The sequence below is a fragment of the Podarcis melisellensis genome (assembly GCF_964234715.1).
Source record: "Podarcis melisellensis genome assembly, chromosome: 1".
NCBI lineage: Eukaryota > Metazoa > Chordata > Lepidosauria > Squamata > Lacertidae > Podarcis > Podarcis melisellensis.
In genome coordinates, this window is record NC_138528.1 from 109,004,471 (window position 1) to 109,027,951 (window position 23,481).

Here is a 23,481-nt window from a genome sequence, read left to right on the forward strand (position 1 = left end):
TTCAGTCTTTATTCCCCTGCACAGACAGCAAGAGACCTCAGAGGTGAGACAAGCTGGCTCACAATCCCCTCCAATGAGAGGTATCATTGGATCCGGTTGAATGCAGCTTAAATACATAGTGCAATTATTCTTTGAAAAACTCGAGGAAAACCCTAATAAATGATCCATTGTGTTCCCTGGTCTTTCCAAACATGATTTTCCTTCCCAGCTTCTAAAAATCCACTTGAAATGCAAGTGCAGCAAATAATATATTTCTTTTTCTATGTCTCTGGCACTACAAAGCTGAATAAAATTGAGTGTAAAAATGGGATTTAAACCAAGGTACATAAAACCCATACATCCTTAAGAATAGCAGTGTTCTATAACAATTATTTGGGCAAAGTGCTTATATTAATCATTCATTATTTAGAGAAGAGCCCCATTCTAAAATAATTCACTCAACAAGGATATAGTAGGAAATTACTGGCATAGTTCCATATCTATATAGTAAAATATTGGCTGCCAGACCGCTGCATTATAATTCCTTATTCCAGTTTAATACCAAGAGTCTTACTGATTTTTGGTCATTTCGCTTTTTATAGACAGCCTCATTCATTCCCATTTTTAAATGGACTGAGTCCTCACACATAAAAATACCTAGAACTCGCATTCATACTTCAAACTGACAGGCTCCCATTTACATCAGCACTTTTACTCGGTTCCCTTGTTATAAAGATTTAGAATGTAACATTTCTTACAGGGCAGTCCATTTTCCCAACCTCCATTTTATCTTGTTCCTTCCATAATTCCTTCCATACCCTGACCCTGTGCACTCTGCAGGCTGCCTGTCCTTCCTCTGTTCAGAGCATCTTTCCCTATACACAAACTTCATGGGACTGATAGGGGCTGGAATTACCACTCTTTCCTTCCAGAAAAATATTGGTTCCAACCACATTCCACACTATGCATCTGGAGCAAATATACGTGCCATACAGTGTATGGAATCCAAGGCTGCAATCCTATGCACACCTACCTCAGGAGTAAGCCCCGAAGCAAAGCACGCATAGAATTGTGTTACATGGCCTCAATCCTAAACTTTAAAATGGCAAGTCTTGCTGAACTCAGTGTGACATACATCTGGGCAAACACTCTGCCGATCAGACTGTACGGCTGAAGACATTTCACCCCGCAACTGAAGTGCAAGCTTATTCCAACTGTCATCTCCATTCATGCAGATTTCCAGCATTTTGTAGTGGCAGTGCTTCAAAAATCCTCAAAGCCTGTTAAAGGCTGCAGACAAACGTTGCATAAAGGGATGAGCATGCACACCAGATGAAACTATCAGGCAGCATAGATGCTGTTTGTCTCCAATTCTCTTGGATGTTGTTTGCCTCCAACCTAAGACGTGCCGTAGTCTAGCAGAGAGTCTTCATGAAATAAAAGCACCCGGGCTAATGTCTGATGTGGCGTACAGTACTTTCATTTCACTTCCCCAGCTCCTCATAAAAAGGGGGAAAGGGGAGAGTTTCAGCTAACAGTATAGCACAATGGCTGTGCTTGCCATTCACAACACTGACCTCTCTACAAGAGGAAAGTACTGTAAAATGCAAAAACAACATAGCCTCTAGCTGCTGAATACTACCAAACAGTACACAAACCAATAAACTTCTCCAGTGGGCTAATTCTACCTTTCTATGCGGAGGCAACATTCACAATTTGTGTTTTTATTATCCAAGAGCTCTGGGTAAAATAAATTGGGGGAAAGATCGCATGATCTCAACAGACAGAACCACCAATTAAATGTAAAGATATCTTTGCAGTTGCCATGAATCTCTACTCGTTAACTCTCACTCAGCTGGAAATGAATCAACGCTGGGATTGAACCCATCAACAATTGGAGCCACAACACCTCAGGCCCAACGCAAATTCCTCCCTGTGCACACAGCTCTTTGCAATGCTAATGTGAAGACACAGTTTTATACTTAACTCTAGTTAGACCTAGGAGGATGAACGGAATAGCCTTTACAATTGCACACCTAAGGAAAAGAAAATTCTTTTATAATCCCCACGCAACAGGGAACTGATGGTGTTCTCTAACAACATGCCTTTTGTGATGAATGTGAGACCATTACTACACATTGCGGATGAATCCACATGGCTACTTTACAATCACTGCGTTATCTGCTACACATATTAGGCAAGCTCCCCTCACACCCCAAGCAGCAGCTAATGAAAATATCTGATGGGAACTTAAAGCATATTTCTATGCATTCTAGCTACCCAGCATGTAATATATAAAACAAATAAAACCGTGAATCCAGAAGACAGGCTTTGCAATGCAAACATGTCCATGGGCTAGACCAGGGATGGAGAGCCTCAGGCTCAAGAGACCAAATGGGGACCGCCAGGCCTCCCTATCTGACCTTCTGATGATGCAGGCTACAGTGGTACCTCGGGTTACATACGCTTCAGGTTACATTAGCTTCAGGTTACAGACTCCGCTAACCCAGAAATATTACCTCGGGTTAAGAACTTTGCTTCAGGATGAGAACAGAAATCGTGCAGTGGCAGCACAGCGGCAGCAGGAGGCCCCATTAGCTAAAGTGGTGCTTCAGGTTAAGAACAGTTTCAGGTTAAGAACAGACCTCCAGAACGAATTAAGTTCTTAACCCAAGGTACCACTGTACATCCCTTCTCCTCAGGCCACATCCTTCATTGGCCCTGTTTCACCCCACAAGTGGTTTTGCCTGGCTAAAATGTGCACACGAACTCTGATAATACTGCCTGCCTGCCTGGATAATGGAAGGTTCTGTGAGTTTGTGTAAAAACTAGCCTGTTGCACAAAGATGAAATTTACATTGATTGCTCTGCCCACTTTGGTTGCTGACCCCCCACACAATGAGCACGCGGCCCTTGAAAGTCTTCTCAGAAGGGATGTGGGGCTTGGGGTGAAAAAGTTCACTGCAGCTCATAACACTAAACCATGGCTGCTTTTGCATATAGTCCTGAACCAATATCTTGTTCCAGTAGGCTATGATATCGTGACCTAAAATTTTAAAGGCCTATACCAAAATGTGTATTATCATACTACCAGTTCCACAACCCTTTTGGAGATTTTTTGGGGTGAGTGGGGGGAACAGCAAAAAGCAAAAATCACTGCCCCCTCCCACCATTTCATATTTCTCCCAATTTGCGGAAGCTCTTGTAGAACACCAAAGGTTGAAATAATCTCACTCTTATTCTTCATCATCATTAGGCTCTTACAAAAATCCAGACTTTAATTTCTCTAAATTATCCACTTAAAATGATGGCTGTCCTCTGTGACTGAAGGTGGCAGATCGCCTGTAGAGGTTATTGGCTTGCTCAACAGCGCTAAGATTCCATAATGCCTGGTTTCAATATCATTTAGTTCTGCTAATTTCAAAAATGTCATTTTAAATCCAGTCACCCCAATTTGGCACAGTCATTGCCTAAGTATTCTCAACACCAGCGACTGTTATGATGAAAGCTATCAGAACACACCACTATCTCAAGTATATCCAAAGTCTGCTGAAGATCAGTGCTATTGTTCCAAGGGCTCTTTGACCACGTTTCAAGATTTGAAATCACTCTGCTTGGAAAATGTGTGCAGGCACACATGGTGCTTGCCTGTTCAAAGATGGTACAACTAAGTCAATATTCAGCATTCCTCAGAACAATCGGAGCAAGCATTGATAGGAGTTATGAAGTGAACTTGCTTCCAGTGTTTCAACCAGAGATTGCAGTCTTGCATCCCTTGAACCAGTGAGCTTCTTCGCACACGAAAACCCACAAAACATTAATGTGCATTGAATCTGGAGACTCACTGGGAAGATGATGGGCATATTCTAACCTTTAAGGAATTAGACCTTGTTTGGGCAGTAAGATGTGGCTTTACTTGGTGATGTTGTATGTTCAATAGAAGTGAGGAATTTGATAGAAGACACTGCCTTCTCCCTAATAAGGTTCAAATGAGAACTCCCAATTTGCAGTTGCTCAAAATTATTGGACTTTCTATCTCCTGTGTGTGTACAGCCTGCATCTGTGGAAGAATTCTGACAGCAAGGAACTTTATACAAATTGGAACACATCTTGTCTTCCTCTCAATTTGGGCAAAGAATATAAATCTTATAGAACGGTTATACCAATCTTTATGAACAGGCTGTGATTAAGTGCCCATTCCCTAGGCAGATTGATTCCTAAACCACTCTGAGTAGCTTCATGAGGGGAACAGGGGCCACTGAGCATGTCTCTGCATCCTAAACAAACAACACCTCCCAGAATTCTTTGGTATAATACCACTTTAAACATATAAATTTATCTCCTGAGAAGGTGATGTCAAGCACATGTCAAGCACGGGTGGTCTTTGAAACCATGCCTCTGATTAAACCACCCAATTCCAGGGTGGATATGATTTAAATCAAATAAATTTAAATCACTAGTCAGTAAGACTTGATTTAAATAATTTTTTTTGCAGAAATACTCATTCTTGCTGGTATAATCTTAATATTTGCAACCAGAAGAAGATTTCATTTTTGGAATAATAAATTTTCAGAGTAGTTTTTACAGTTTTATCAAAAATTACTGATTCTGTTATCCTAATAGAAATACATAGATAATTATGAAATTATTGTGAGGTTTAATAACTTAACTGTTTATATTTGGACAACTTTTCTGCTGTACTTTATTGGAAGGAGAAAAATAATCATTTCCTTAATAAAAATTTGTTTAACCAAAACAATAACATTATAGCATATGTATCCATGCTTATTAACTAATGTAGTTAATTTAAAAAAAAAACCCTTAGACTGAGTTTTAGCACACATGAAAAACTTAAAACAAAACCTTATTTCCTGATGAATAGCCTTTGGACTATAATGTAACTTAAATAGAAAACTATCTTTAGAAATATTTTTTCTCCAAAAGCATTTTATTTTAAAAATCCAATTTAAATTTTTAAAAATCCAATTTAATTTTTTTAAAATCTGATTTATTTTTTTAATCATTGATTTTTATCCCCCCTGCCCAATTCTAATCCTCCTTCCCCCATATTTACGTGGATACTTCCTTCACCAAAAGATTACTGACAAACCTTGGTTGCCCACCCTTCCACACACGGCATATCCTGGTACTGGGGTGTCCTTTGTCCACAGAGTAAATCCTGACCCTTCCCTCCTTGTCTGTCGAAACATATTCCATACTTAGTAACCTTATTCCTCTCACAATAAGGCTATTGAGCACCCGTCTGTCCACAATCCAACATAATTGGTCTGAAGGCAGATGAGTTGGCAGATCTGCCAACTGTGAGTGCTAGGATGGATGCCACCCAATGGGTTCCATTAGGGAAGAAAGGCAGGATTTGCACACTGCAGGAGAGCAATCCTTATCAGTTATGAAAGCTATTTGGCATTCTCTGCATGTACCCATGGGTGGAAGCTATGCACAAAGTGTGTATGTAATGCCTAGGGCATCTGCACTGCCATGCACTTGGGTCAAATGGGAATGCAGCCATTCTTCCAATCATGGAAACGAGATGGTTATGTGTGGGGCTCTGGCCCCAGCCTCAGCTCATGAGTAAGAAAATCAACTGAGGGAAAAAACTCTCCACACAAAAAATCCAGCCTTAAAGTAAAGGATTCATCTGACAGCTGCCTTAAATTAGAAGCAAGCAAGCTGAAGAAAGGGATGAACACTCCAGTAGAAAGAAGCCGGCTCCAATTACCCATCCCTCCTGTTCCGCTCTTCCTTTCCTCACCGCCCATCCCTCTCTCGCACTGCCAATCTGCCTCTAGCATCCCCTACTCTGACTGCATCAAAAAAATCTGTATTGTTATATACACACACAGCACATCTGAGGGGCGGTGGTGGGAAAGGAACAGTAATTTGGCTATAAATTACTGCTCTTGTGAGCTCCAGCTCCTCTTTCAGTTTTTTTCCCTAAACCTCTTTTATAATTGCATTTACTTTACTTCTTTTCATTCTGGAAATAACTGACAAAAGTTAAGCACGGCCCTCATTATTAGGTAACGCTTGTGGGGGCAGGCTACTATATTAAGCCTCGGATGCTTAAAAAAGTTTTGCTCCCAAGAACGGAAGATGGGAAAATGCAAAATTAATCTTTTACAGTTCTCCCAACTTCTATTTCAAGGCTACTATAATGAGTTCACTGTCTCTCTGGATGGTGATTTACTGATAGAGTGTCACAAAGTCAATTTTACTATAAGATATGTTATCATGGTTTGATTTAAGTTTTACTGTTCAGGGAAACCTTGATAAAAATGATGCAATACACCTAAACGCAAGGTGGAGGGAAAGTCTTTGTAGAAGTAAAATCAAAGTGAACTGAAAATAACTTTGCATTAGAATTAACTTTCTAAAGTTTGCATTTTGACCATTTCGATTAAGCTGTAAAGAAGCAGTGTACATTTATGGTGCAAATTTCAACATGAATGTTATGCTGAAGTTTCATCATAAATGTCACTCGTTTCAGTTACTGCCAATAACTGCATCTCAGGGGCAGAGTTCAGAGGATCATATCTTAGAATCACCATTATTATCTGAGATATGAATGAGTCTTTTTACCGTACACACAGGTGGTTCATGCATCAAGCAATAAAATCATAGTTGAATTAACCATATTTTCCAAGTTTATTCAAACTGGAAAACCACAATGAACGGCTTTGGAAAAAGCCAAGCTATTAGATCAGTTTAAAATCATGGGGAAAATGCAGTTCAGTTCCATCTCTTCATTACGGTCAATGACCAGTAATGGGGACAAAGGGAATGCAATAGTATCACAGGTAAGTGAAACTACAGGGAGAATAGAGATGTTATTTTGGGCTACAATTCAGACTCTGCTGAAACACACAGTTTTGGCCCCTCAAAGATCTGTTCACAGATCTCTTATCTCTTAACTATTTCCATAGTTTAAAAGGCAGTATATAAATAAAATAATGTATGCGTGGGCCTGGATTATATTCATTTTATGTAAATAAGTCCAACTCAGATTACACCAGATACTTGGGGGATAATTAAAGCCATTAAAAAGGAACCTTGCAACTTGTCAACTGTACTCTAGGAATAGCTGTCTTAATTCCTACAGCCAAAACAATCACTATATTCTAGCTGGAGTGTTCTGGATCTGTGAAAATACCAAACAAGCCTAGAATTTTAAAATGCTTTGAAAAATAGTAAAATGCATAGTACCAGCTCTTGGCACAGAGTCCTCCTCTGTGTTAAAAAGGACACAGGTGGCACACTGAGCCTCTTGGACTTGCCGATCAGAAGGTCAGCAGTTCGAATCCCCATGACGGGGTGAGGTCCTGTTGCTTTGTCCAAGCTTCTGCCAACCTAGCGAGTTCAAAAGCATACCAGTGCAAGTGGATAAATAGGGACCGCTGTGGCGTGAAGGTCAATGGCATTTCCGTGTGTTCTGTCTTCCATCACAGTTCTGTTGCGCCAGAAGCGGTTTAGTCATGCTGGCCACATGGCCCGGAAAGCTGTCTGTGGACAAACACTGGCTCCCTCAGCCTGAAAAGTGAGATGAGTGCCGCAACTCCATAGTCGCCTTTGACTGGACTTCACCGTCCAGGGAACCACCTCCTCTGGCACAAGCTATATATTACATTTTTGTCACAAAATGCCAAGAAACAAGTATAGGCAAGTCAAGCAATTAAAGCTGGAGATCAAATATTTTAGAAATATTCCTGGATCCCAAGAAGAGAAGATATTTCCCCCCATTAACAGACATACTAGCTCTTGAAGATTGTAAAGTGTTTCAATTAATTACTGTATGCTGTGCAGCACTAAGTCACGTCTAAACCCAGAAGTATAGCGGCCACAATTCAATTTTCTCTAGCTACTAGTGTTTCTTTAGTAGCAGGATGTGAACGTCTATATGGAGAAATGGTCAACATAGCAGCTTTAAGGGCACACCAGGCCCGTATAGATGTTTTAAAATCTGTGCTTTTTGCCAAACATCAGAATAATTCATTTATCAAATTGTTAGTCCATGGCCACAAGCCAGGGCAGAGGAGAGAGTGTTTCTGCATTTCACAACAAGACTCCTTACACATTACATGGAGTGCAAGTAGAGAGTGTGGCTGGGATTGTGTTCAGGAGCACTGCTTCTCATGTATACTTGAAAACCACAAAGTGTAAGCTTTATGGGTGAGATCAGGGGTACAGGGATACCATTTGCAGTGGAACAGCACTAATTCTGCTAGCGTTTCCTTTCTGCAGCACCCAGCATGAATTCAACCAAACCCCTACAATTTTTGCAGCAATAACAGATGTAAGAGAAGCATTACTAATACTGAACTGCTTCGTGACGAGCCTAGGAAATGGCTTTAGAAAAGTTTGCCGCTCTTAAAAGGCAAACTATGCTTTTAAGAAAAAGATTTAGTCATTAAAGAATTTAAAGCAGTTTTAAAAAAGGGAAGCCAAAATGGGATTTGATCACCAAGACACTTCTCCATCCTTCGCCCTTGTGCGTACATGTGAAGATCAATCCCAAAAGCATAGGAATTCCCAAGAGAATGTGTTTAACATGTAATGGTTCGATTACTCCTTGGCAAAAACTCATCAGACTACAGCCAGCTCTTAGTGGAAATTCTTCAATGTGCTTTTCAGGTCACATCAACGACTTGATATAACTATCAGCTCAGCAGGTGGTGGCACAAAATTTCTCGGGAGGAAAGTAGTCGAGATGGGTAAAGCCAAAAACCCTAGATTTTAGCTGCCTGAACTCGTGTTAATACCAACTCAATGCAGCGCATTACAAAGCAAACCGTATAAAACCAAGAGATTGGGCTTGTGAAGGTACAAAATATAAGCGCTTTTCTCCATGCAGAAAGGGCTGATGAAAGCAACAGATAGACTGAATACAATTTATAGAATAGTTATAGCTTATTGTGCTCTCACAGCTTTTGTTAATGGCAAATAGTTTTACGACAAAGGCTTTAAAAAAGACGAGGAGGGAAAAAATCCCACCAACCCCCCCCCCCCCATCTATGAATAGCAAAAACAGGTTGTGCCATTCCTACACTGGCCATAGCACTTTCCTTTAACATGCGAAATAGCAAAAATAAAACTCCTTATCTTGGACTGCCGTTGTAAATTTGGCAGGAATAGAAATATTGCCTGCCCTTTCCTTCTACAAGATGAATGCACACAGAGTTCTACAGAGTCTCACAATCTGTAATAGTCACAAAAGGAGTTACAATAAAATTAAATCTCTTTCGAGCACTGCTAAAATACTATTGCTATGGAGGCAGAGGAAAAGAGTAAATAGAGAGACTAACAAAGTAATCTTAGGCAGGTTTACTCAGAATCAAGTTTCTCTACATCTAATGGGTCTTACTCCCAGGTAAGCATACATAGAACTGCTTAAAAGGTATTTTTGTTTTACAATCAAGAGGAATACATTTTGTATAACGTATACTACCATGTCCCATCAGCACAAGGATTTTCACTTGCACAATGGGACTGCCTCCCCCTCTCCTCCTCAAATTTGCTCCAAAGAGCTAAGGGAACCCTGAGAAAATGTTTCAGGGGACATAGGAGGGGACAAAACAAGGACAATATTCCATTGAGCAAGGAGAAATTCCTCCACTGACAAAGAAGAGACATAGAGCTACAATGGATTCTGCCCTACATTTATGGTGCATAATTAGAATGTCTAATGAAAGTTTTTTCATCATGACATCAGGATAGGCAAGCTACAGAAGAAATTTCAAAATGTGATGACCTGCTGAGGTCAGGGGGAAAGCGAATTTAGGTCAGGAGGAAGTGAGCACATGAACCTGCAGCATTTTCACTATCTCCCAGGGCGTGGGAGCGCAAGGTTGACTAGGAAGAGAAAGCCCAAGTGACTTTTGCTTCCATTTTTAAATTCTCTCCCCCCCCCTTTTGCGTTATTGACAAAATGAGGCGTTCATGTCATACATGTCAAAATACATGTCAAATACCTTCCATCACAGAGTACATGGGAAATGCAAAAGAAGTCCTTATCTTAGCAACTACCGACTGGGCTGGTTCCAGAAAACTTGCAGAGGACCACATCACATGAGAAACTAGAGGAAAGATCTTTGGACATGCAAAGAGGACGGGTGGTAGTGAGCTCTTCTGTATCATTGATTAATCTCATTGCTACAGCCAAGAGACCAGTACTCAATCTTCCCACAGTACATTAGAAATAACCACTTCCTTCCATTGAAAGAAGGACTAAGACGTAGATCAACACGAAAGAAGTTTCAGTTTCGAAAGTTATTTTAGGTTAGCTAAAGAGAAAAACTAGGTTACGTCTACATGAAAAGCATGTTAAGCTAGTTTTGTGGAAATTAATTAGGCCTCTGAAAAACCTGCTCGTTAAGAAGCAATTAATAGACTACAGACTCATTTTCTTAAAATGGAAATCAACTTTTGTCTACTGCCAAAAAAACTATAAAGCCTGACACCATATTTGTATCATTTCCTAAAAGGCTAAATGTTCTTTGAAAATATATCAGTCATTTTTTTCCCTGCAGCTGCAGATCAAACCTGCCCAGTAAAAATGTTCTGAGCAGGCGAGTTGTAATACAGCCATGGTTTATTTCCGTCAGAGGTTGACTGCTGAAGTGTGAAAGAAACTCATTAAAAATCTCTCACTGTGATCCTGCAATGGAATGAAACAGGCAGGCGGGGGGGGGGGGGAGAGAAAATACTTAATGAAGGGTACCCTTAGCCTGGAGCTACAGTCATATTCAGTTATTTCTCTCCCCACCCCCACCCCTTCTCTTTTAGTAAGCAATTAAAAGAGAGCAATTAGTCATGGGAATGCCATTCATATTGGTCATACTGAGAGAGGATTATGTGAACACTTAGTTTCTGCTAATGTTATTAAAGTTAACAACACTGACCCCCCACCCCACCAAGTCTATGAAGGCAAATAGATGAAAGTTCTTACCTTAGTCTTAAAACAAGATTCACAGCACATGGAACTTCACCAAATTCATTACTAACAGCAGGCCGAGTCTAAGTTCCAACGAGAGAGAGGGAAAGAGAAAGTAGTATACACTTATTCTTTCTGAAGAAACAATTAACCTTACAAAAACAAACTTTAAAACAGATACAAGACAGTAACAGAGCACTCACCTTAAATCTATTTCCCAGATTAATCCAATAAACTGCAAACCTGCACTTAAGAAGGCAAAGCTTAACACCACTGTATTAACTATGCCACCCCCTGGTTTAACGTAGAATTGAATTTAGTAAGAAACCAGGTAATGTGTATTTTGTTTATATGTCCAACACATAAAATATGAGGTTAGGTAAAGGTAAAGGGACCCCTGACCATTAGGTCCAGTCATGACTGCCTCTGGGGTTGTGGCGCTCCTCTCGCTTTATTGGCCAAGGGAGCCGGTGTACAGCTTCCGGGTCATGTAGCCAGCATGACTAAGCTGCTTCTGGTGAACCAGAGAAGTGCACGGAAACGCCGTTTACCTTCCCGCCAGAGTGGTACCTATTTATCTACTTGCATTTTGACATGCTTTCAAACTGCTAGGTTGGCAGGAGCAAAGACTGATCAACAGGAGCTCACCCCGTCAAGGGGATTCGAACCACCGACCTTCTGATTGGCAAGTCCCAGGCTCTGTGGTTTAACCCACATTGGGATCCGCGTCCCAAATATGAGGTTAAGGGCCTCTAAACGAAGAATCACTGTGGCTAACTGAGAACAGAGAGAGGAAGGAACAAAGACTCTGGACAGGGGCACAATTTCAACTCCTCTCATCACAAATGCCCATTTTGCTTAAGGCCAATACATTCAGCTAACTTTGCACAGTTAGTATGTGGACCGATCACTGTGGCGCATGGTAAAAAATATGTGTTATGGCATAACTTCTAATCTAGTTGGTAGCACAGTAAACCTGTAGCAAGTTGAAAACTGGCGTTGTGGAGAGCTATCATGAAACCACTTCACCGAATGCCAAACCCAGCCTTAGGCTGCTTACTCAGTGCTCTCTCGTACACCCCATGCTAGTTTGATTGTGCAAAACACCTCATAAAATCCACCCCATCAACCCAAACCGTAAGTAATGTTAACAGTGGTCGTACCTCAGAACCTTTAATAGATAGATTCTGTATTTGATCGGGGATATTGCTGGAATTCATGGAAATCTGTTTAAAAGAAAGCACGGTGAATTTCATTTGCTTGTTTTCGTATCCCAACATTGCACAAGTTCAAGGAAGAATTTTAAAAAATCAGAGAACATGTCCCCTCCCGTTCAAAGAAGGCTCAACGCAACAGCAGAGGCTTCTATAAGCAGAACAGAGAGGGAAGTGAATCTCAAATTCTCCCTTTCTCCTGCAGCTCCAGACCTCTGTGCCATCTCTCAAACTGTTGTGGGGCAGATTTGGGAGAGACACAGCAGGAGGGAGGAAATCAGTGCACATTCCCTCCTTTCCTGCTCTACTCATGGAAGCTTCTGCTGGATCAGAGAGCCTGCTGTGAATGAAAGGACAGCACTGTATGCAATTACTCTAACCTAAGCACCTGCATGGAATTTCACACCACTGCTTGAACTTAGGGTGGTCCAATGGAACCAACAGACTAATCAGAACAGACAAAAGCCAAGTACTTCACACAACAAACTCGCCACAAGAGGTGGTGGACACCAGCCCAGGCAGCTTTTAAAGAGAATTAAGACAGATTCCTGGAAGAAGTCTACTTACTCATCATAGCTTGATGTATCCTACAGGTTCAGAGGCAGTCAAGCTCTAAGTATTAGATGCTTAGGAACAACAACAGTAGCATCTCGTTGACCATTGCCAGAAAAAGAGACTCACTTAGATGGACCTAAACTATTCTGGGTTCCTTAAGACTATAAGGAGAGCTCCTTATAGTCTTAAACTTCTGTACTGATTTCCACCTATTCCTTTCTGCAGCTACGCTAGTTGTGTGGAATTCCTTTGACACAGTGCATTTCAGGTACTAGTGGCAAATAAAACCTATCATTTTAGGTAGGCACTTGGTCTCCCTTGCTCCTTTATTTAGTACCGAGCGACTTTTTTTTTAAAAGGGCTTTGTATTGAGTCGATAGGTTTTAATTGGACAGATTGCAAACCACTTTGGCGACATGCGGAATTTAAGTAAGTAAAACCTTCTTTAAAATGCAACCGCAAAAGCTCTAGAGGTGTATAATTATGTGGATAGCTCAGTTGGTTAGAGCGTGAGATTATGCTCCAAATTCTTTATCTGCTGTGGTGCCTTTTCAAAATAGTTTAATAAATGCTGAGGGTTTCTAGCTGAAATCTACACCTCACCCATATATTATCTATTCTGAGGACAATACAAGCCTAAAGCTTCATATTTTAAGATGCCAACAATGCCTAGCGTGATCACAGACAAAAATATAAAAGGGACCATTCACCTATTCAGAACATAAGAGATAAGAGCACAGTTATTTACCTCAGCATCCTCCTCCTCTTTTACTCTTCGGGACTAGAAGAGAAACATCCAGAGTTACTTGTTGCATGCTTTTAAGTGCCAAAATAATAATTATTTATATGTGTATTTATTGGTCTTTTTTCCAGAAAGGTGAACCCAAAGCAACTCACAGAAGCAAGCATTAAAAATGAATAAAAACAGGAGAAAAAAATAACCTAAAATGTTCACTAATAATATATATAGAAGAACAGAGCTAACTCAACCCAAACTCACTAAAAGATATGCAGGAGATATTAAAGTCCAAAGGCCTGGGGGAATAAAAATATTTTTGGATCGCATATAAAATCAGATAGTGATGGCATCAGGTGTGTCTCCTTTGGGAGAGCATTGCATAGAACAAGAACCACCACTGAGAAGGCCCATTCTCATGTCATCACCCTTTCCACAATCCCTTGGAGAGGACACATGGAGAAGGGCCTCAGAAGACGAGCAAAAGGTCCAAGTTCCACATATGTGTGTAACAGTGGGCAGTTTCCAAAAGTCACCTTTTCTTGGGAAAATGCAGCTTTGCCTTCTTCACTCTTCTCATCCATTTCATCATCGCTCCATTCCCAATCTCCATCTTCTGTCTTGTGGAGGTGGCCACTGGAACCTGGTACTCTTCTAACCTAACAAAAACAAAACATTATACCACTTATATATAAAAGCAACAACACTGCAACGTTTTCTTTCTGAAGTCCTCTTAGCCATTTTTTTTAAACATACTTTGGTCATCACATAACATTAAAGCATTTATTTTTAATATACATACTTCACAACAGTAACTGCAAGCCACCCTGTGATCCTTGGATGAAGGGCAGTATATTAATTTTTAAAATCATACGTTCAATAAATGATAATAATTTTAAAAAGAATGGTTTCCCCTCAGGCTCTCAAAGGTTTACAAAATTATTAGTAGAATAACCTCTATCAAAGTGCAATTTCATACAGTGTACTCAACCACGATGCCTGGCTTTTAAGAATATGGTAGAGATCATCAAGAAATAATACCCCTATAGAACATATTAACAATTCAAGAAGAAGAACCAAATTTGAACACACTCGTCTCCGTAACAGTAAATGGTGAATAGCAAGCTTGAAAATAACCACAGGCCTGGGTGGTAGTAGGAGCTGTCCTGCAAGATGAGCTGGTCCTCATTTGTATCACAGAATTATAGAATTGTAGATTTGGACAGGACCGTGAAGGTCATCTTGTTCAACCCCTCGCAATGCAGGAATCTTTTGCCCAATGTGGCCCTCGAACCCATGACCCCAAGATAAAGAGTCTCAGGTGCTCATTTGTATCATGTGCCCATTGACAGACTGGCCATTCAAAACAACAACAAAAAACCCCATGCATGGTCAGTATACACTGCGGAGTGTTTTTACTTCGTTCCAGAAGCTTTCTTACTGTTTCGCACAAACAGCCTCGCTCTGTGTGAGGTCCACCTATTGCCACAGAGTCAGTCTGCATTCCCTTGATCATTTTGCTTTCTCTTGCTCTTAGCTGAATAATTGAAAAAGTACAAGGCAAGTGTACTTCGCAAAGGGAAAAAATAGTGAACCGAATGAGTTTTATTAAGAAAAGACAACATGGGAAGCATTTTTGTAATGCAGGCTCATGCTTTTAAAGGCCTGCATTTGTGGGAAAGCAGGGTGATAGGGTGTTGTTGTTTAGCAGAATCTGTACAGTCCAGTATTGTGGGGTTTTTTATGTAAGGCTGGTCGATATTTTAAAATTCCCAAACTATTAGGACTCTCACAATCACTACTTTAGAAATGCCAGTAAGTGCAGGTGAAAATCCAGGCTTTTACAATCAGGTTACAACAGTGGGACATTGACATTCACTTGCACTGGGTGCAAGAATATGGAGACACATTTCACAAAGCGGCCATTTTGTCCAACTGATTTGGCCCTCTTCCTATCTTCCCCACTGAGAGGATAAGAAGATTCCTATACCAGAAGGTTCTTTTTCCCCCATCTCAGAGTTTAGACTTTCCAGACAAATATAAGGGTAGCAGTCTCAGCCTCCGTATTGAAGAACAATCCTGCAGAAGGGTGGGAGAGGGAAGCCAGAAGCAGGCCTCACGAAGCAGAATTTACAATTCTGTGCTTCCAGGTTGCTGTACTGTCTCGCTTTCAAAGGACAGTTATTGCTCATGCAGGTCGACTGCCTGGCTGGCTTAGGAAGCCACACAGGACCCAATTCCAGAAAATGATGCCGGTAGCCTTCAGGTATCACACCAAAGACATGGCATAGCAGGCACTGGTTTTCTGCTTTGGGGTCACAGCCTGACCTAAGGGCAGGTCACAGCAGCAAAACTACCACTGTACAAAATCTATGGTGTAAAATTAAAATGCAGGTCTCCAGATGCCTGTACAGATTGGTCTGCAAAAGCTGAGGACTTGCAGGTTGAGGGTGCTTGTTGGTTCCAGGTAGGTGAAATAAAACTGCAATGTTATCCTGAGAGAAAAATATCCGTACTGTGGGACTTTCTGTAGAAAGCAGCTCCATCGCACAATGCAAGAAAAAGAGAAGGCGCCAAATTCCTCCCACTCTGGCCCGTTATCTTTCTCCCCATCCCACCCCCAGAGCTTATAAACCTGTCAGCTTCTGTTTCCAGGACTGATGTCTGAGCCACCAGAATCTCAGTACGGGTCAAAACTGTGGTTTCCAACTAGAGGCAAATTGGATGATACGCTAAATGCATCGTCATATTTGCAGATCTTTAAATGTTTAATGTTTAAACACGGAGGGGAGCCAAAACCAGATTGTGACTATGGTGCACGGGTTAACCCTTTAACTCTGCACCATGGTCCCAATGAAAATGCCCCCCCTCCTTTCAAATATGTCATTCATACCCACAGTAGAGGATTCTTATCAGGAAGACTGTCACCCCAACACACCAAGGTCCTGAAACAGACATGGAATTCTTTGGCTCTTAAACTGCTTTTCTTAAAAAGGAAAAACAAAAAAAGTTTAAGTAGAATAATTAATTTATAGTATGTGGCCCTTAATCCCTTCCCCTAACCTTCTTTGCTGCGAGTGTGTGTGAAGGAATTAAGCACGCAGAATTCTTCTCGCACAAGATTCAAGATGAAACATTTCAAAGTGTCCTTGGGATTGTTCACATATTAAACGTATAGGCAGAAACAAAATTCCAAGCTGCTTTTTTCTGTTCGCCTCCCCTTTTCCACATTAGCATTTGTATCTCTAACAGATTCATTATAAAAGGAAGAGTGAAGGCAGAATACCACCGGCAACACATGAGAGTGATAAAAAGGCTTTTCCATAGCGTTCTGACCTTGCTGGTCAAGTTTCTATCATTATAAATGAATAGGTGCATATGACATGTAATATTTAAAATGGATTCATTCCTATTAAGAAATGTACTGCTGACAGGACATATGCCTGGCAATCAAGCATACCGATATAATGTAAGCCACACATCAGAATTTAAAGTCGAGAGGCCTTCTGATGCTACAGTACATTTCCAGTATCCTCCTAGTTGATTGTGTGTTATGCCTCAGCCTGCTTGATCAAAATAATATGTTGCCAGGCTGCTTGACGCTTCTTGTTCTCAGAAATCACATGATGACTAAGAGCAATGCTCAGTAAATCAGCAGATGCACCAGGACATAATTATTAAAATTAAATTAGTTCACATTGCCCAAGGTTTACTGAGACACAGGAAGGGAGCAGGGGGCGAAGAATAAAGCACAGCATACAAAACGGCAAGGCTCAAAGTATTCATGAAAATGGCGGGATAAGGAAATGAGTGCCCTAATCTTAATTTCCAGGATTATAAACAGGAACTTTATTTCAGGGTTTACTGCCTTTCTCCCCCCTTGAGAGAAAAGGGTACTGCACAACTGGGTGCCAGTATCAAGAATTTTAGGGAATTTGGGGACTGGAAATAACAAACTTGGCAAGGTAGCTAAAGAACAACCATCAAGAATTAATCAGATATATAACTTGGATGGTCTCCCAAGAAAAACCTAAGTAAAAGGTGTTATGGACACGAGGACTGGGGGATGTCAAGCTTTTCAACATCGTGATACCAAACATCATGATACAGTGGTACCTCGGGGTGCAAACAGGATCCGCGTCTGCGTATGCGCAGGTAGCGTTTTCCTGCTTCCGCACATGACGTCATTTTGACCGTCTGCGCATGCACGAGAGGCGAAACCCGGAAGTAACACGCTCCATTACTTTTGGGTCTCCGCAGAGCGCAACCCAAAAATACTTATCCTGCAGCGTATTTATCCTGAGGTATGACTGTACAGAGGGACACGAAGGTCGGTGGTTCGAATCCCCGCAACGGGGTGAGCTCCTGTTGCTTGGTCCCAGCTCCTGCCAACCTGGCAGTTCAAAAGCACATCAAAGTGCAAGTAGATAAATAGGTACCGCTCCTGCGAGAAGGTAAACGGCGTTTCCGTGCACTGCTCTGGTTTGCCAGAAGTGGCTTAGTCATGCTGGCCACATGACCCGGAAGCTGTACGCCGGCTCCCTCAGGGAACTGCTGTAATAAGACCACGTTATAAACCACAAACTACTATCCCCTTAGACAGCAAGGGGGAAAATCAGCATGTCTAGCAACGGCAGGGCTCACCTTCAGCAATAAATATTCAAGATATGGGTGAATAAATAAGTTTTCAGCTGGTGCCAAAAACCCACCAAGGTCAGCACTTGAGAGAAAAGGGTACTGCACAACTGGGTGCCAGTATCAAGAATTTTAGGGAATTTGGGGACTGGAAATAGCAAAGTTGCATCATACCATGTGCCACAATTAGCACTGCTTTGGCAGATGGAGGAGGAAAATAATAATAATAAAAAAGAGCTTCTAATTTGGGTCCTATTATCTCTCAGCAACAAAAGCTTTCCTTCCAGCAGGAAAGGCAAACTTATTTGTAACTTTCATAAAGAAAACAAAAAGGAACCTTCACTCTCCGAAAGACAAATTAACACATATAGAGGGCACAGCGCACATGAATCAGACAAACATGCAGGTGATAAAAAAGAATGAATAAGAGCGGCTGACATTTAAAATGTAGGTAACACAACAGCACTTCAGCACATGGTAATGTGCAACAGAAAGCTGTTCACGCAGGGAAGGAGGGGGAAATTCGCAAGCTGCTGCCAACACTGCCACAGCTGTGGAAGGAGACAATACGAACGTCAGCTGGAACATGAGAATGCAGGACAAATTAGAGGGTAGGCACACACAAACACACACACCAACACCACAATGACAGAAATGGCAAAAAAGCAAGCCACCCGCACAAGCTTCTACTGAGGTTCGATGTGTTTGTGCTTTTTTCTCTCTCTTCCCTTTTTCTGGCTACTACTCAAGCAATTTGTGTCAGAAGGTGCCAGAAATCTTCTAACAAAGGTCATTTCTAAGAACTCATTGTAGCTTAGTCCTGTGCTAACGAGAAAAGAGAAGACGTTAATTCGGAGCAGGCAGTACAACTGCCGCTAGTGTCACCTGAAGGTGCATCTAAGATCCCGAAGGTCACCTTTAGGATTAGGTAGCCCGTCACGGACTGTCTCAAATGACAGCAGGCGCTGCAAACCGCCAGGAATGAACAAGACACGTTTGTTTCGCGAGCCCTCGGTCTAACTGTATGGGCTCTTTTCAGCCTTGGGTGCAATTCAGGAGCAAGTTGGAGAATGTCGTCTTTGGCAAGCCTTTCTTCACTTCCATTGCAGTATTTGTATACAATACCTTTGTCCTTCCTTACGTTCCTCATAGGAAGGGAGGGGGAGTCACCCTCTGAATTTGGTGCATATATGATGCCTCAGTTCAGTAACGGATTGGGGAGATGCTAAATTCAGGCTAGATATGAGCACAGTGGTGCCTCGGGTTACAGACGCTTCAGGTTACAGTCTCCGCTAACCCAGAAATAGTACCTCAGGTTAAGAACTTTGCTTCAGGATGAGAACAAAAATCGCGCAGCAGCAGCGGGAGGCCCCATTAGCTAAAGTGGTACCTCAGGTTCAGAACAGTTTCAGGTTAAGAACGGACCACCAGAACGAATTAAGTTCTTAACCCGAGGAACCACTGTACTGTACAGGCGTCTCACTCTTAAGTAACAATCCAAATAGATGTAAACAATGGTTCTACACATTGCTTTCCCCAAATTTAGTAGCTATGAATACAAAAAAAGAAGTTCTAAACATCTTTGGACCAGAATCAAAAACTGATAGGAGCTAAAATTACCTTTCACATTAAAAACAAAAAATCTGGACAACTAGGATTTTTCAATCCCCATTAAAAGGATGTATATTGTCAACTCTGAAATAGCTGCTCAGTACCGCTAGTATAGAAATTTCATTTTTAGTTGTTAAGGTTCGAAAAATGTGATTATTTGACAATACTCCATGATTTAAAAGCAGTTTTGGATTATGAAACATGGTTCATTCAGTTTTAAGCCACTGCAACTCAATTTAAAATATACGCAAATTGGAACCATTGTCGCACTACAAGCAACTCATCAAATATTCATTTGTTCAGTTATAATTAAATACGTTTAATTACCATAAAAGATGTTTATAAAAAATGAATATCATCTCATTTAATTAAGGCAATTAGGAGAATTTATAGAGAGAAAGGAGATGTGCTTTAAAAGCGGTTCTTTCAACTTTTGCTGATGACATCACACTGCTTGCTAATAGCTGTAAAAAGGTATAGGCAAGGGAAAGTAATAAAAAAGAGAATAAATATGAATTGCCATTTTACTATCCTTGGCAATCTTGATTTGGGGAATGAATTTGAGATTTTAAACACCGGTCTTTTTTCCTGTTGGCAAGTGAAGAAGCTAAAATGTTTAAGGAAACAAAAAAAAAGTCATTTCCTCTCTTGCCTTGTTTATGCTAACCAATTATATCTTTATGGCCCCATTTTACAGACAGAGAATTAAAAATGTGTGACTTGCCCACACAAGCAAGTCTGAGGGGAGGCAGAATTTGAACACTGATCTGTCAAAGTCTAGGCCCACTATACTATACACTGAACCACAATGTCTTTGAAATAACTAATTTAATACTAAGATGATAATCAGTATATTTATATCCTTCAAAATTGATCTTCAAGTTTCCTAAAACATGACAACAGAATGGGATGAAAAATTGAACAAAAGCAATAGAAAAAAATGTGCCCCCAAAACCCCCAATGATGTATAATTATCCCCCCCACGCTGGGGAGCAACCAGAAACTCAGGGGTACAGCGTAGACTTGTATACATGAAGTGCCAGGTTCAGTGTCTCTGGTAAAGGTAAAGGACCCCTGACAGTAAGTCCAGTCACGAACAGCTTTGGGGTTGCGGCGCTCATCTCGCTTTACAGGCCGAGGGAGCCGGCGTTTGTCTGAGAGACAGTTTTTCCGGGTCATGTGGCCAGCATGACTAAGCCGCTTCTGGCGAAACCAGAGCAGTGCACGGAAACGCCATTTACCTTCCCGTTTATTTACTTGCACTTTGATGTGCTTTCAAACTGCTACGTGGGCAGGAGCTGGGACCGAGCAATGGGAGCTCACCCCGTTGCGGGGATTCAAACCGCTGACCTTCCGATCGGCAAGCCCTAGGCTCTGTGGTTTAGACCACAGCGCCACCCGCATCCCAATGTCTCTGGTAGCCCCAGTTAAAGGGGTTCAGGTGATGGAGAATACCTCAGCTTGAGACCCTGGAGAACCTTGGAGAACCACAACCAGTCTGTGCAGATTATACTGGTCCAAATGGGTAGATATGGTGACTAAGCTGATTACATACAGTTACATGCCAAGATAGGATCTAGTGAAGGCATTTTCAACAAAAGCCTCACCACCTCAATCTCCTTTAAAGCTTCTGGTAGGAAACCTTCTCTTAATAAGAAGAGACTAATATCCTTTCACTCAGGCTATGTACAAACCATGTATTTAAAGCTCATGGTTCCCCCGCAAAGAATCCTGGAAACTGTAGCTTGCAACTCACATAACTACAGGACCCAGGGGAATCCTTACCAAACTACAGGATTATTTTGGGGGGAGCCATGTGCTTTAAATGTATGGTGGGTATGCAGTGTCATTTGGTAGAATTTGCCAGGTTGGGTAAGGGGGCAAGCGGGATATCTCGCTCCTGCATCGAAGAATCCCGTCCGTAACATCAGGCCCAAGCCAGCTGAAAAGTATCCATGATTAACAAATCCGGCAATTCGCTGCAGGCACACAATAATCGGCACAAAACCAAGAGCCATGGGGGGTTAGACTAGATGACCCTCAGGGACCCCCCTTCCAACCTCCCAATTCTACAATTCTAAATGTGGTTGTCATGAAAAGGCTCGGAACAAGGACTGTTGGCTCCAGGTGACACCAGTTCAGCAGTTATTGAATCAATCTCTGCCAAGCCTGTGTTGTGTAAATACAGTATGTTTCTCAATGTGTACGTTTTAATGTTTTTGAACGTTATGTTATTATATTGCTTTTAATTGTATCGTTCTGTCATTTTTGGTGATTTTCCCAACTGTCCCAGCTCCTTTGGGAAGTGGTGGGAGGGGAGATATAAATTTAAATAAATAAATAAACATTCCAGGGTTGAGACACCCGGAAAGTGAGTTTGTTTGCAACCCGATGTTTATGCACATATCTTTCCAGACCTCCCTGACTGGGAAACCATCCATTTTACCACTCCCTTCCCAGACATTTCCCAACTATCAGGAAAAACCAGGTTTTACCAGCTGACTGGCAAACTTTCAATATTCAGAGCAGCAACCTAGCAAAGTGACAAAGGGGTGGGGGGCTGGGTTATTGAACAAGCCCAAAAAGGTTTAACTGAAAAAATGAGCAATGTGTACAGTGGTACCTTGGTTCGCGAATTTAATCGGTTCCGGGAGTCCGTTCCAACTCCCGAAATGGTTCGAAAACCAAGGCGTGGCTTCTGATTGGCTGCAGGAGCTTCCTGCACTCAATCGGGAGCTGTGTCAGACATTTGGCTTCAGGAAAATGTTTGCAAAGCGGAACACTCACTTCCAGGATTGCAGCGTTCAGGAGCCGATTCGTTAGGGAGCCAATCTGTTTGACAACCAAGGTACCACTGTATTCTACTTTTCCACCTTAAATATTCACACGTCAGATGCCGCAAGGATAAGACATGCAAGTTTCATTCACAATGTTAATCTTTTAAGATAAGGGATCTAAAAGAAATGACTAACAGCAGGGACTTCCTCCTCCTGTTCTACATTAAGCTATAATCTGGAAGCCTGGTGCTTTGTATAGCACTGCTACAAGTATTTTGGGAGCCTAAGTGAATACCTGAATATAGATTTGTAACCAGAAGCCTTGTGAGTCTTCTTTCTCCACTTTATTTAAAAAACTAAAAATTAGGTCTTCAAGTACATTGCTGTGACATTATCAAGCTATGCAGATAAGAAGGCATGCATCATTCAGCAGGGAGTTTGCAGGTGAACCTCTCTCCTTCATCCCATTAAGATAAAATAAAAATGCCCCTTAACCATTTATCCACTTTATTCGCTTGCTAGCTTTATGCCTTATGGAGGTTGCTGTGAATGCATGATAAAATCAGCCTGAGAGTCTGAGTGGAACAGCCGAACCTGAAAGGGAAAACATGCAGGGAATCGAGTTTTCCCATCAAGTTCCGAAGAATGGGGGAAAGAAAATAAGATTACATATGTGGTGTTCAAACCAGGCTCTGAAATGATCTGTTCTGGCTGCCCCCTCTAGTGGCGAACATAATCATGTCCCAGTAAATTTTCTCCAGCAGCAAAAGAGCACTATGGCAGATTTAGGATTGCATGCACAGGCATTTAAAGCAGGGAACAGGAAAGATAAACCCATGCAAATGTGCTATAATTCCTGCTCTTCATTTGCTTTCAGTTTTATACCAATGGTGATAAAATCACCATTTCTGATTTCAGAATTTTAACACCTAATCTAGGTGTATAAACCCAGAGCTACCCCATACAGATTAAATCTTTGATGAACAGAGCTAAGTAAATGTGAGCAATGATGAGCACTCTATTTGC

General features: G+C 41.4%; 1 protein-coding gene across 6 annotated transcripts in view; it reads right to left on the reverse strand.

The window, feature by feature from the left end:
• STK39 (serine/threonine kinase 39) overlaps window positions 1-23,481 on the reverse strand; it is a 110,424-nt gene that overhangs the window by 23,329 nt on the left and 63,614 nt on the right. For all 6 annotated transcript variants that reach the window (XM_081923438.1, XM_081923433.1, XM_081923434.1 and 3 more), the window contains exons 11-14: window positions 13,969-14,091; window positions 13,445-13,477; window positions 12,091-12,153; window positions 10,943-11,010 (exon numbers count right to left, since the gene is read on the reverse strand). In XM_081923438.1, coding sequence (XP_081779564.1) covers window positions 10,943-11,010; window positions 12,091-12,153; window positions 13,445-13,477; window positions 13,969-14,091 — 287 coding nt within the window. The remainder of the gene's footprint in view (window positions 1-10,942; window positions 11,011-12,090; window positions 12,154-13,444; window positions 13,478-13,968; window positions 14,092-23,481) is intronic.